Genomic DNA, 15,969 nt, shown 5'->3' on the forward strand with positions numbered 1-15,969 from the left:
TCCTGCCCAGTCCAGGAATGCCAGTGAAGGATCCGTGCTCGTGCTTGGGAACATGAACAATCCCTTTGAGCTTACGCTGGAAAGTTCAGCTGTTGCAGCTTCTCCCACACAGTTTGATTTCTTTATTGTATATTTAAAAAAAAATGAGGAACTCCTGATGAAAATTCTTTCACAGACAGGGCAAGGCATTGCACCTCTTTCTAGGATCCCAGTAGTAGTGACTTGATTGCAAAGGCTCGGTTTCTGTCCTTCTTCATCCCAGACGGACTAAACGCTTTCCTCTTCTTTTGTGATACTATAATCTGTTAGCAGTGTAACACTGATTTCTGAGCCGTGTGTGCTGCCCGTGACTGACAGGGCTCTGGTAGGTGTATTACTGTGGGTAGCACTGGGAGGCTTTGTACGAAATTTTGCCTTGCAACATGAGACTTGCTTTTTAAAATGTTGCCGGAAACTTTTACTCAGCCAATAAAGAGCAAAAGGATTGACGCAGGAATTGCTGAAGGCCAAGGCACGGGAAAAAATAGTAGCTATCAGATGAAAGGTGGAAGCATCTACAGAAGCATGGTATGTAAAAGAGCGGTATAGGTAGAGGATGTGGTTAGGCAGCCAGCAAAAGGCAAACAAAGCAACAAGCACCAGCACTGTTTTTGCAACTCTCTTGCGGGATTCAATCTACGAGAAAATAATGCATATTTGGTATTAATAGCAATTAGTAACACATGTTTATGTAGTTGCTGCTGATTTTCAAAGGGGAGTAAAAGTCTAAATGCATTAGTGACCAAAAAAGCAAAATGGAAAGAAAAAACAACCAAGAAACCAACAGAAAAATAAATCTATTTCATAATTTTTTGAACAAAGTATTTCCAGTGCAGAGCACATTCCCTTTCCATTAGAAATCACATGGCAATCTCATCTAGACTAGGATTTAAAAGTACAATAGTTAATGTGTCAGCTCACATGGTCTCAGTGTTTACAATTCAGCGTTGTAACTCCTGAGTTTAATAGGGTCATAATAAAACAAAACAAACCCCATCCCTCTTCAGGAAAGCATGCACACTCACAATTAAGTTAATGAGTCATGAGCATGTGCTTAAGTGCATAGTTGAATTTGGATTGCTAATATGGGCTGAGTTTATGGAGCTTTTTACTCTATTATCTGGTAAAGGTTTTGCACTCAAGAATTCAGACTTAATCAGCATGATAGATTTTGGAAAATTGGACACTTTAGTGCTTGATCATAGCTTACCTGCTTACGGGCATGACCATGTTCTTCTGCTGGCATGTTGGATGTACTTTTATATAAAGTTCTGGCGATAAGAAAATAGTAGACAGAAATGACAGCTAAGGGTACTATATAGAACACTAAGAAGCAAAGCAGGGAGTGGGCTTCCTGCAGGATCTTCTCAGATACAGGATAGGGGGCACATGCCTCAAAAGTTACATTTTTCTCAGGATTGCTGAAGGAATACAAATCTGAAAAAACAGCCTCTGGGATAGCAAATATCATCGAGATGATCCAAACACAGCCAGCTTTACAGCAGGTCTTCAGGAGCGCATCTGAAGTCTGCAGTTCCAAGGGCTTAACGATGGCTCTGTACCTAAAACCAACCAACATCATTGTCAGAATAAATACAGAAATAACGCAAGCATTGACATTGCAGACTTCTTGAGGATAAAGCCGTCTCTGCTCTTGCTGAACTAAGGGTGGTAGAATCGTCTTGGAAATGAAAACAGATACTAGCTCTTTGTAATTAAGATGGAAATGTAAAAGTTAATTTTAAGCATGTATTTTAATGAATTGGCTGTCAGGACTTGGCATTAAAGCCTTCCTAAGTAAAGATGACTTTTACTGTTTGGATTAGGGTTAGGGATAAGGGCACTAATTTACTGTTTGGATTAGGGATAAGGGCAATCACCTCTCCTATTTTTATGGCACTGCCTAGAAACGTAAATGAGGGAATTAGTATGCAAAATTGGTAAAAGTATGAAACAGTTTAACTATTTTATACATACATGAAACCAAGCATGTACACTCCTCCTTTCTTCCATGTTCTTCAGATCCCAGCTGAGTGCAGTGATCTGACTCAATGCTCCAGTATTCATTCATATTTATAAAACAGCAGCTAACACTGTTGTTGATTCATGGCTGTGATTCTGCAGCATGTGGACTGAGTAAAACCAACACCCCCCAGGGAACAGGAACTAGGCCAGGGGAAAATACACCTGAAGACCCATGAGCAGAGTCTTGGGAGTGGAGAAATGAACTGTGGAGGAAAGCACTGGCATTCCCAGAGCCGCAATTAAGGGATGGTCTACTAGCATTATCCTGAGCCTAATTCAAGCGTTCCAGAAATGCAATGATGGCGAAAGGAGAGAGCATACTCCGAATACTCCCGCACCATCGCCAGCTCCAAGCAAGAGCGATAACCCTTTCCTCTCCCTTAGGGATGAATTATAAACCTTGAGATCAAAAAACGAATAGCGCCAGGATGGCAATTGGGCCTGTCCATCTGGAGAGTGGAAGCCTACCAATGGCTAAATGAAGGAGGCCCTTACATTTTAGTTCCAGTTGGCCCTCAATGACAACTGATAAAATTTCTAATAGATACGGGAGCACAGATTTCAATACTAACACAACAGGATGCCAAGAAGCCGGATTTGTGACCCAGATGGCAGAGAGTTAAAGTCACCGAAGTAAACGGAGCAAGTGTTATTTGCCAAACTGCAAAAGTTAATTTATGGCTCCTGGGCGAGAAGCGCATGTCGTCTACTCGCTTTGCAGTTAAAGATCACAATGAAAATATTTTGGGTTTCGAAGTTTTGAACGGTCAAACCTGGCACCTGCCGGACAGCAGTGTGTGGTCCTTCGGTTCAAATGCCAGCCCTCACCCTGAGAGAAAGCGGGAGGCTGCAGTGCGTGTGCAGGATTCAATCTCGCCCTGATTCAAAAATTACTAATGTACCGCAATATCCGATTTCCGCTGTGGCACGAACTGGAATTTCTGAAGTAATAACAGATTTGGAAAAAAGGCACATTATTTCCAGAACCCACTCCCCATATAATTCACGGGTCTGGCCAGTCCGAAAGCCAGATGGGAGATGGCGTCTGACAATTGATTATCGGTGCCTAAATGCCAACACAGCCCCGCCAACGGCTGCAGTACCTAATATTGCAACTTTAACAGCCACACTACAAGCAGCCGCACATCCATGCTAGATGTCAGAGATATGTTCTTCATGGTCTCCTTACAGGAGGAAGATAAAAAGAAATTTGCTTTTACTTAGGAAGGTATGCAATACACCTTTAACAGACTCCCACAGGGGTATAAACATTCACCCATGATTGCTCATGCTGTGCTTGCTGAACTTTTACAGACAGTCTCACTCCCTCAAGATGTGAAACTGTACCAATATATAGGTGATATTCTAATCGGAGGGACCTCCCATGAAAAAGTGGGAGAAGCAGCAGCAGCAGTGTGGCAGGCACTGTATAAAGCAGAAGTTGAAGTTCTACCTGAACAATGTCAGGGACCAAGTAGAAAAGTAAAATTTTTAGATACTTGGTGGATTGCAGGTAGTGCAGCAAGTCCACTGGACACGCCAAGTAAAATAGAACAGTTGCAGATGCCCCAGTCTAGGAAAGAATTACAACCCATGGGTACTTTAGGGTACTGGAGGAACCATGTACCTGGATTCTCTATCATTCCTTGCCCACTGTACTCACTTTTCTGAAAAGGAAAACCGTGGAAACGGAAGCCAGAACATGAAGAGGCAGTCAAAACCCTAATACAGGAATTAAAAACATGTCAGTCACTGGGGACAGTACACCCCTGCAACCCTATTATAGCAGGATGGGGTTTTGCAGAACATGGTACTTATTGCAATCTATTCCAGACCGGGCTGAACGGGCCAAAAAGACCTTTAATATTTAGTTCAACTGCATTTAAAGAGACAGAACAGAGATATTCCGAATGGGAAAAGGGACTTTCGTCTTTAGACCGAGCACTTAAACAAGTTGAGAAAATACACCAAGGGCAACCTGTTCAGACTAGAAGGCCATTTAATTTGCTAGAAACAGTCACTTTATTTTGCAGCCCAAAGCTGAGGTTGGCCTCTAAACGGGAAAACATGTGAAACCATCCTTATGGAATGCCCCCAATATAAATTGAAATTGCAAACGGACCACCCTGCTAAAACACCACCCCTACACATTAATAAAGGAAAAACCCTGTGATCAACATGGCAAATTGATTATGTTGGACCCTTTAAACTCTCCTCAGGGTATCGATCCATCCTCACAGGAGTAGAGGTCATCTCAGGCCTAATTATGGCAACTAAATGTCAGAAGGCTAAGGGTCAGAGCACTGTTAGAGGATTATCCTCTTGGTTTTCAGGTCTACCAACCCCCGATGTCACCCAAAGTGACAATGGCTCACATTTTTCCAGCAAGGAAGTGCAAGAATGGGCAAAGCAGGAAGAAATTCAATGGGCATTTCATACCCCCTGCTATCGTTAATCAAATGGGATGGTAGAAAGAGCTAATGGCTTATTAAAAAAGAGCCTTAAGCCACACGAGGCCCAGTGGGATACTCGACTTTCCAAAGTACTTCATCAACTCAATAATCGGTATGGGCCCACCGGGAGCCCTGTGAGCCAAACATTCTTTGCAAAAACTGAGCTTAGCGCTCCACCTACGGGGAAGAGAGAGTATCCGATAGCATTACAGCCAGGACAACTTGTCATAAATTTACCACAAATGGGAATTGTACCTATGACTCTAACTAAACCTCGTGGTCCACTGGCCTGGGAAGCTACTGATAGCAATGGGACAAAACAGAATCAGTGCATGGTGGATTTTTCCTTCTTTTTAACAGGGTAACCTGTTCGGACTCTCTCCACCGAAACAAGTCGTTATTCTCTCTTACAGCACCCCGCAGGATGGCAGACAGAAATGCTGTGTTCATGTTAGTCCAAACCCTGACAATGCTGCTCCTCCTAACCTGTGGCCAAAGAACCCTAGAATGGCCATGGTCTCAAGCTCATATTGAGTACGTCGGGAGCATGGGAACACATGCTAACAGGAGAAATTTAAATCTTTCCACTGTGGTCATGCACGGAACTGAAGTATACTTAGAGAATGAGTGGAGCTGGTATAAAGATTAAGCTTATGGCAAGGTTCCCCTACTTCAGAGAACAGCAGGGGAAGAAATTAAAATAGGATGCCAGATGATCGATGGGTCTACCATGAGAAGGCATATGAGATTTCTATGTACAACATTACATCAAACCCAATAACAAAAGATACAAAACTTTGCGCCGCTGAAAGATTGGACTGTTGGTACAATTTTACCTTAGTACAACCTGTTTTCATAATCTGCATCTGGACTCACAGAGACATGGGACTGTCATTTCACTTCAAAATAGATGTTGCTGAGGCTAGCACAACAACATCCACCACTCCTCACTTAACATCCGCCCCAATTGTAAAAGATAAGAAAACTCTATCCCCACAAATTTCTGAAATTGGACCTTACGCTATTAAATGTGCAGGCCAACAGCGAGTGTTGTTTAATCCATCACGGTCCCTCAAACGAGTGGAACTATCAGTGCAGATCAATATCTCTGCAATTAAACCTCCTTGCTCACCATTCCTAAGCACGTCCTGCAGAGGATGGTTAGCGTGGTTGCATGGACGAACCCTCACCTCTCCAAAATGATCAAGAAGAGATGTGACTGGTATCGTAGGAACAGGATTAGGAGTATTAAAGAGCATGGCTGCTGAAGTTTTAGCAATCAAAATAAGCTCAGCAACAAGTAATTTACACAAATTAGAGCATCCATTGCAATCCTCTCTATTTGCATTGGGAACTAACCAATGGCTCCTGTCTGATATATTACCCTAATGGGAAAGAATTAATGAAAAGTACCACAAACTAATTGTGAACGCACTAGGTGCAGCAACTGTGGGTACAGTCTACTGTGGCAGCGATTGTAAGAGAAGGTGAAGAGGGCACCTTACCCACTGAAATTCGAAAAGTAATCTGGGATAATGCAACTGAATTTGAAAAGGAATTCCGATCCTGGTGGTGTCTAGTCAGCTTCACTTCTGACGCCACCGACAGTAAAGCCACAGCTTTTGTTTTAACAATACACAATGTTTCGGTATACACCATATACCCAGTCATTGCACTGGGATTAAATCACAACGGAACTGTCCTCTATCCGCTAGAACATAGAGTATGGGCCCAACAAAAGGGGAGCAAATGGCAAACCGTTGATGTTGATGCATGTGTTGTGCGGGAACAACAGGGATTTATTTGTGAAAGTAATACCATTAAGGCCCAAGACATTTGTCTTGACAGTGAACAAAATGTTTGTCATTTTGAAAGACAACCTGATGAAACTCCTGAAACTGTACTTATATATGTTGGAAATGGGTGTGTTTATATGAGAACCCTTTGTAATTCTATATTTACAGACACCACCACTGTAGAGACATATAATCACTCAAATATCTGCATTTGTAATTTTACCAAAATTATGGGATGCGACTTCAACTATTCAGATCTTGTCACAACCCACCAATTGCTACAATCTAACCCTACATTGTATCAAGATTTATTGCCTACCCCTATGGGAATGAATCTTACATTGATAAGAAAGCTATTACAGCATGGTGATCTCTACTGATTGCTGAAACAAGTTCAAGCAAATGGACGAAGAATCATGATTACTGTTCATCATGATGCAAAAGAAATATACCATGTTCTGGAAAGAGTAAAAAAGGATGGAGATCATCATTGGTGGGATACCGTATTTGAATGGTCACCAACAGCAACAAGAACTTTGAACTGAATGCTTCAGCCAGTTGTGATTTTATTAGCTCTAACATTATTATGCTTATTACTTATAATCTTTCTGTATAAAAAGATTTGGTACATAATGAAGCAAATACTCCTTGTTCATCAAGTGAAATCACCCAATAATGTACAAAATGGAATTAATAGTAATATTTTATACTAAAAATGTTTGCTTACTGTGCATCTGCAAGTGTGCCAACATGGTATATAACTAACATTAATTATGACACTTAAACTAGACAGCTTATCAAATAATGGGCCTCTTACCACTGATCTGCAACACACCATGTATTTATGACATAGAGGCAAGAGGAAACCGTACTACCACTCTGTGAGTCGATAAAGTGGATTGATTGTAGTCATGGGGTGGAGTGTGATGGACGCACTCCACCCCTTAACCAAACTACCAGTAGTTTGGTACAGGCTCCAAAGGAGGTAAAGGCCTGCGCTGTAGCTGGGCCAAGAACTCCTCTAGTTTCAACCTCTTCTCCAAAAACCCACAAAGGAACAGAGAGACACAGTAAACATCAATACATATGTGTTTGGAACACCAGTCATGTGATTAATGCATAAATAACAGGTGGCTTTTCCAAAACTCATTTATCAAGGAGCCTCCTGCATACCTTTCCATCGCATATGATTTGACTAGGAGCCAACCACTTTACCCCATAAATATGACAGCCTAAGTGAGCCTTCTTTGAGCTCTCCCTGCTAGGCAGCATGGCTGCATGGCGGTGATCTCCCCTTGAGCTGGGACACCTCTCAAGGTTGCTCCTCAGGGCAGAGAGACCTTTTAGCAACGGCAGATTGTTGGACGAGCCCGATTTGAGGTCCCCCTGAATTGCAGCTGGACTGCTGCCAGGTGACTCTCCCCTTGAGCAGGGACACCTCAAGGTTTGAGATTCCTCACCTGAGACTCAGAGATCCTTCCTTGCCTGAGTGGGAGAGATCCCTTACTCCTCGACTTTAAGAGATCCCTTATTCTTTGACGTTGAGAGATTCCTTGCCGCAACAGGTCTTCGGTAAGTGACAAATAGCTTGTTAAACTTCATAAGGTTTCCTAACTCAGCTTTCCTTTGTATGTTTCTTCCATGCAGTAATAAGATGAACCTTGCCATCAAACTTATTGGACCTTGGTAAACCACTGTCAAACCTCGTTAATTTCCATTTAATTTATTGAACTCTGTCAAATTCTTATTTTACCTCAATAAAACCTATTGCCACTTCTCTCTTTTGAGTGAGGTGCATTCCACTCATCCACGACAAATTGGCATAGTCGGCAGCATTCTAAATCGGGATCCGCGACAGATGTATGAGAAAAATCTGAGTAAATCTATAGATGTGTGAAAATCTGTGTGGAAACGGGACATGGAAAAAGGACCAGCTGTCACAAAGGTGGATGAAGCACAGGAAACAATATACTCTGCTCCCAAAGCGTCAGGGACTCTCGATGATGCAGAAAGAAGAGACCCCTCCAGGGGGGCACAAGACTGGGATAAAGGAAAGGCAGTGAAAAAGGATCCAGAGGATAAGATAGCTTAGTTGTACCATTTTGCACAACCTGAGGATCTGGTCTTTTTCTCCTCTAGGCAAATATAAATAGAAAACTGCAAGCTGGACTCCTATTTATCAAATAAATACCATTTTTCCTGACTTGGAGCTCTTCTAGCATACTGGAACATGATGGTCTGGCATTGCGCACACAACTGATGTGAGCTTTCTCAGTAAGTTTACCATATAGTTACCCTGTGAAAATGTAGCATGGAGTATTTATGTAACAGCTACCAATAAGAATTAGATACAGAAGCAAGTGTCTAAATCATAGAATCATAGAATAGTTGGGGTTGGAAGGGACCTGTAAGGTCATCTAGTCCATGATGGATTCTGAATTGACATCATACAGGACCAAGACCTTGGAGCTATGATAGATAGTTCAGTGAAAACATCAGCTTAATATTCAGCAGTAGTAAAAAACCCACACCAAACCCTAAAAAAAATAAAAATAAAAAAGCAAAATGTTAGGAATTATTAGGAAAACAATGGAGATCAAAAGGGGCTATTGTGCAATTATGTGTATCTCTGGTTCATGCAACTCTTGAACACCATGTGCTGCTCTGCACACCTTAACTCAAAAAAAACATACTAAGGATGGACTGTAACATGAATAGCCTGGAGACATGGATAGGGATCACTGTCTCTTCTGGTACAAGAGCCAGGGCCATCAAATGAAGCCACGTGCAAAGCAAAAAACCAAGGAGTTGTTTATGCAACAGGCAGCGAAAGTCATTGCTAAAAAAGTTCAAGAAGAGGCTGAACAAGGATCTAGAAGAGAAATACATTGAGATTATTAAATAGACAGAAACCACATCTGCTCAGGAGGTCATCTGAAGGCTTAGAGTATAAGTGTAGTGTTGTGTAGTGGTTTTTATTCTTCCTATGTGTCTTTTCTTGTCCTTATACTACCACTGCTGGAGGCTGATACTGGCCTACATGGACCCTTGATCTGACCCAGTGTGGCCATTCCTGTGCTGTCTGATTTTTTTTGGAGTACAGTAACAGTGGCATTGCTTAAATTCTGGATGCATGAACTACTTGCTATTACATACAATCCACAATTGCTGGCATACAAGATGAAAATCTTTTTCTCTCTTAATACTAAAATCATTTTGGGTTTTTCTGTTCCTTGACATGCTCATGCTGATTGAACTGAAATCTCATCTTAGTTTTGTTCATTCAGAAAAGAAGTGCATGGAAAACTGATTGTTCAGCAACTCCTGACAGCAGTCAGATGGGAGCACTGATCCCTACTAACGGTACTTTCATTGTAACCTGAGTTTAATTTCAGGACCTCTGGGCTAAAATATCTCTGGAAAAGACATAAGAACTATAAGAGAAAATATTCAAATTGTGTCACGTCACACTAAGCACTTATCAAGCTGAAAATTACTACAGTATTGGAGTAACCATAAAATCGTAAGAGTCATTCATTTGTCCCCCAGTCTATTCTGTATTTTCTTTTGGCTTTTTACCCCACATGTCTATCTTTTACGTTCTAGGATTTTAGAGCCTCACTGAGTGCATAGGACAAAGGATTTCCACTCATTTTCACAGTTTTCTTTTTCATCTTCCCTGACTACTTGAGTGAACCACTAGATAGCGCCAATATACTGTCTTTTCCCTGCCTTAAGCAATTTCCCTTTTCTGTGCAATTGAGAAAAAAAACCCTGTACTGTACTTCAAGCTAATAGAAGGTCAAAAGTCTTCAAGAGTCTTTCTCACTTCACTCCATTAAAAAGAACTGCTCCAATTTTTCTAACACACATTTAAAAATTAAATGGGAGAGTGCCGTTTGTTTTTTTTTTCAGTCTATTACAATGTGCCATTTAATATTGTGCAAAATGATCATTTCTGCTCTGTTTTCTAACATTTCTAACTTCACACCTGCGGTATCTCCTGGAAAAGCAGTCGCATCAGACCCACCTGTCAGCACTGAGAACAGTCAGGGTAAACACTGATACTCCAACTGAGGTTAACTGGATAAAAGACAGCAGCTTGCACCCAATTCTTCCGAAGAGCCAGGTATCCACAATATAACGTGTTGCATCTACAGGCACACAAGTTAATAAAAGTAGTAGGTCTCCAAATGCCAGGCTGGTGATGAAGATGTTTGGAACCGTCTGCATTGATTTAATCTTGAAAAAGACTTTGATGAGTATAGCATTTCCAAGGAGACCCACTGAAATGATCACAGCATATGTAACATAAATTGTGCACAGTATTTCTAATCCTGGAAAGGAGTCTTCGGTCCATTTTTCATTTGTGGTTTCATTATCAATGATTGATTTCACTTCTGTACCATTTGTAGATGCACACAAAGTCTGATTAGCTGAATGCAAGTATACTTGAGACATTTCTTTAACTGTTTCTTCTCCCCAGGCTGGACTTAAATTGATCAAAAAATGGTTTAATATTTAGCTTGCAGCTTATCAGCAAGGTCAATAGAAAGGTACAGATTTGTCTCTGAAATTAAGATTCCCGTTGCACATTAACTACTTTCATCCCCTTCTGGGTCTGAAAACATGCCTAGGAGAAATGCACACAGATCTTCTTCTGAACTGTGTAGGAGGTGGAGAATTTTTTTATTGGCTTTTCAGCTAGTGGAGCAGAGAGGGAGGAGGAAAAAAGAGAGAAGGGGTTTCTTTAAAGATATTAGCTGAAACGATGTTTTTTCCTTGGAAGTATCTGCCAAGTAAATATTGTATTGTAATTACTGTAGCATTAGGGTTTACATATTACCTAGCAAATGTTTCTTAATATTTTCCAAAATATTCTAAAAAGGAAATAACATGAAAACCTGAAATAGTTTTCTCAATAGTACAGGTAAGCATAGAATATACTAATTTAACACAAAACTCTACAGTATACCTTAATGGCAGATTAAATATCTCAGAGTATAGATAGTATTTGCTGAAAAAGCCATAGAGACAGCCTGTGCTTGTCTATGCTCTGATTGGTCTTTCTATCACAGAAATGCAGTGACCTTCCAAAAGGCAATGTAAGATCAACATTTATGGCCATAATCCTGCTAACACTTATATTAAAGCTTAGGTTTGTCCCTTGAAACAGTCCCATTGCCATCAAAACCACAACTTACGCTCAAGTTTGAACAGGTTATAGATAGTTGCTGTACGGAAGCCTGTTATCTTGTAATAATCCATGTATTTATTGGCTTTGGATGGTACAACTGATGATTCAAATCTGGGAGAAAAATAACTTTTCATGATGCTCTCTCTATCAAACATGTTAGTACTATGGGTTTTCTTATCTTTAGATTAGTCAACAGTCAAATCTTAAACTCTGCTCTGTGATGAACTCCTGATTAACTTTAATGTAAACTAAGGTACGAGGAATGTGACCTATTGAGTTAAATCTCCTGAAATTAAGAAAGCCAAGATCTAATTTCTAAATAGTGGAAGTGGAAAAATATCAAAGGGCGGAGCTTTATGCCTTGAAAATTAATATCAGTAGCTGGAGTATTTTTTCCTCCAGATTGTTCTTCAGCTGTGACATTCAAGTGGAGAAGCTACCGTGCTCAAATCAGAAAAGCAATCTTATAGCCAAGTCCCTTTCTCTTTAGCTGCACACACACAGACATAGAAAATGAAGTTTGTTTCATTTATTCAAAAAAACTCTGCTAAGTACTACGCATGAAAAGTCTAATTTTCCCTCTCCCAATCCTTGCAAACACAACTATGCCATAGGTATCAGGTGGTGATAGACCAGATGGTAGATGGTAGATCAGATAGAAGACCAATGCTGTGGCCAGGTGGAAGAAAGAGTCACTGATACAAAAAGGATGCATGGGTTAAAAATTCCAATTACATTTTTTGAAAGTGCTTTTAGAAGAGAAGTTCTTGTCACGATCAACCATAATACATCCTTTTATGCAGGCACAGTATGTAGGTTGCCCACAGATTTAGGTGCCTTTGAGGATGCCCGATTATGTTGTCCACCCACACTGGCATGGTACTGTGCATTATATTTAATATAGAGTTCGGCAACTGTAGCAGATTGTGACAGCTTAGTGTCAGATAGTTACATAAAATGTGTAGATTTCCTGTAGAGAAGTAGGGTATCACCAAACATTGGGAACTAATTGCTCTCCACCAAGTGTTGAGTACTCAAAGGTGGCATGTGAATGAAACATCAGGTGTTTGGCTGAAACTGGAATTTATCTGAAAGAAACTTGTTACTTGCCTTGAATTCCCCTAGAGGTTGGTTGATGCACCAAAGTTCAGCTAGCAGCATAGATCCCAACCTCTCAGTCCCAGAGCTTTTAGAGCCATCCAAGAGATTAGGGCTGACAATGTGCAATCTGAGGCTTGGTTTATTCTGTCACTCAATCATTTTGTACAGCAGGATAGAGGACCTGAACTGATAGCCCTCTGTGTAAGAGATAATCCAGAGGACTGGAGACTTCTGAGCTGTGAGATGCTCCCAGCAGTTGGCCTGGGGGATGATTCAGGTAGGAAGCGAAAGGTGACAGACCTCCCAACACATATTTAAACCTCTTAAGGACACCGACATGTGCCACAGATGAAAGCAACCCCGGAAAGCAGCAAGGGCTTAAAATTCGGTTTACTCCTGGTATTTCATGTGCTGTTTATTCCAAACTGGACCTGAATTCATATATCTGAACCTGAATGCTCAGTCTGATGCTTCACACTTTAAAAGCCTGCATTACCTGGAAACACGGACACATTTTTCCTGCTCTCTCTAATAGCCCACAGTATATATGTCTAACCCAGCTCACAGCAACATTAAATTCTACTTGGTTTTCTCTTTCTACTGAGAGATTGTATTTTTCCCAGCTTTCTGCCTCCTTGGGGAATCTGGCAGAAGGACGCTCCTTCGTTTCTCACCAATTCTTCCTGGAGTCCTTGTATTACTGCAGGTTTTAGCTAGTCGGCCACATTCTGTCTTTATAGAGCATAAGATACTGTCTTGATTGATCATTAGGAAATGAAAAATATTATTTTGGAAAAGCACACACAATAACATTCTCTAGACCCAAGGAAATTCAAGAAGACTGAAGGACAGATAGTAAAGATCAAATATGCAATTTGTTTATGATGGTAGAATTTCAGTGTTTCTGTTCATCAATTTTGTGTGCCCTTCATTGGTGTCATGGGTAGAAACCAGGCAGGAGGAAACACACCACGTTTTTAACACAGATTCCGATAGCTTTCAGTTGTGCAAATCCAGCTGAAAAGGAAGAGAATGGCTTCATTATGCCAAACAGTAAACAACTCTAAGGCGTTATTTTAGAGCTCTGTCTTCTGGTGAAGAGAAAAGCAATTTGGGTAATTCTGGCCATTGTTTAAAATACAAGAAAACACACAAAACATTCACAGGAAAGGAATGTTCCTTTTGAACTTCATGCTGCAAAAACACCCCAAGTAAAATACTCAAGAGTATATCAGTTAGCTGTATTTTTAATGCAAATTTTCTATTTTAATGCAGTGTGACTGCTGACTTCAGTCATTTCCATGTGCTGCGTAGTGTCACCCACTCAGAAAAATCTCTTTCAGAACCATTTGCTCTGCACCAAGCTAAAATACAGAGAAAACAGCCAAAATCTTAACTCCCATTAAAGAAATTGATTTTCCAAAGTTATAATTATTTTGTGTAGCGCATTTTTATTATTTCAGTGTACGTTGGTCATGCAGAGTTGATATTTATTTATACAAATATGGCAAAATCTTTTGTAGCTAGAGTGCTGGGAACACAAAACTGATACACAGTGAACTACAGCTATATTAGCCAGCCGAGGGTTTTTTTAGGATTATTGTAACTCACTTGCTTAGGTCATTGTTTGTATCATTTCTGCACAGAACTATTTAGTTGTCTTCATTCTTCTTTTATGCCTCAAACTCATTTTCGACCCTTGCTTTGATTGTCTCTCCTAGCAATTTCACCATCTGTTTATTGCTGGCTGATGTATCTCTCTGTCTCTCTGCTGAGCGAACTGACGTTTATGTTCTTCGGGTGTTAACGGCAGAGAGATACCAAACAGCTTGTCTATCCTAGTCCTGAATTTTGGTGGACTCTGTTGTGGCATCCTCTCTTATAAAAGGTGTTTCTCAGATTAAGATCTCTTCTACAGACGAGCCTGACTGCTGTCCATGTGCCCAGGCTCTTCAGCACAGAGCAGGACTCTGCCGTTGGGTCACCACAGGCACATTCCTCTTACTCCTCCCTGGAGGTAGAAAACTGATTTGAAGTCTAGCAGTCTGCCCGTATCAATGTAAATCTGCCTTCCAGCAAATCTCAATAGCCCTTCTTTTAGGTGATCTTCTTTTGACGCGCAAAGGTGAAGGAAGGCTTTTTGGTCCTCCACCAAGAAGTCCTAACCTGGAGTCCTTTAACAATTCTAGTTTATAAGCTAGGCTCTGCAGTTATAACTAGAATTATGTTATCTGAAATATCTTTTTCTTCCTAGTGTTTCCTGAACTGGCTTTGCCACCTTTGTGTTGGGCAGAGGAGTCCCTGCTCTAGAGACAGCCGTCTCTCAGGGATGGGTGTGCATAATTGCCTTATTTCTGACTTGCGTCTGTATTGCAGCATCAGTGTCTTCTCTTTAAATTGAAATTGCCAATAGCATGACAAATAATGGCAAGACGAGGGGACAAAGAGTATCATAACTCTCATCGAGAGTAAGACGAAGCTTTTATCTGACAGTCATTTGATGGGCTGTACAACTTGTGTGACTGTGCCCAATCCATTTTCTAGTGTTCAGGCAGGCAAGTATTAAACGGGAAAGCCTGAATGCACACGTGGAGTGAGCATCGATGTCAGAGACAGCAGTCCATGTTTAGAGCAAATTACTAACACATCCAGGGCTGTTTCCAGTTCTGCTCTGTCCTACTGCGAGAACAGGATTGAGTAATGTCTGTGCACTACATCTGAGTCCCTCCCTAAACAGAGAGAACATCACCTCCCCATCTCGCCAGGCATCCATTTCGGAGCTACCAGCGTCAGGCAATGGGGAGGGAGGTTGCGTAAGGCCCTGCCCGTGCTGGGTTTCTTTACTTGTGAGCACAAGAGCTTGGTTTCCGTGTCTGTCAGTGTGATGATTTTCACCACTAAATGGGTACATCTTCCCTATCCTGTATTTTGATTTTTTACCATTGCCCAGTGTCCTCAGTACTTGGAGACAAAACAACTACTGAGCTATTAAAAAGGAAAATATCTTTTTAGGACACTTCAGGGACAATTTACTTGTCTGTGTCACATTCATAGCAGAGTGTAACCATTCATTGTTGAAGACTAACCATTTAGGAGAAGAATACATTGGTTTATCACTGGGTTTGTTTCCCTATCGCCTGTGCACCGTTGATTCTGCACCAAGGGCAGAGGGAGCTGTGCACTCAGGGCATCAAATCCTGCAGCAATGTTTGATTGGAACTGCGTCCCTGTTTCTTGGAACTGAAGATGAGCTATCCAGTTACCTTTCAAATACCACAAGACTTGTCAGCATGTCTAGGAGGAAGAATAATGCCATCCCAGCCCTCAGTGTTACGAAGGTGAGATGGAAAGTCAGTTC

The 15,969-nt window shown here is 41.1% G+C and overlaps 1 protein-coding gene and 1 pseudogene across 1 annotated transcript; one reads left to right on the forward strand and one right to left on the reverse strand.

Annotated features, from left to right (window-relative positions):
- Positions 1–267: 267 nt before the first annotated feature.
- Positions 268–10,774, reverse strand: BRS3 (bombesin receptor subtype 3). Its single transcript, XM_072877251.1, has 3 exons — positions 10,344–10,774; positions 1,250–1,601; positions 268–675 (listed from the first exon to the last, which is right to left on the reverse strand). Exons 1-3 carry the CDS (start codon positions 10,772–10,774, stop codon positions 268–270), a joined length of 1,191 nt encoding a protein of 396 aa, XP_072733352.1.
- LOC140658419 (uncharacterized) lies at positions 5,400–9,946 on the forward strand (annotated as a pseudogene).
- Positions 10,775–15,969: the final 5,195 nt, after the last annotated feature.

Source organism: Ciconia boyciana, chromosome 12 (genome assembly GCF_034638445.1).
Source record: "Ciconia boyciana chromosome 12, ASM3463844v1, whole genome shotgun sequence".
In the NCBI taxonomy this organism is placed as follows: Eukaryota; Metazoa; Chordata; class Aves; order Ciconiiformes; family Ciconiidae; genus Ciconia; species Ciconia boyciana.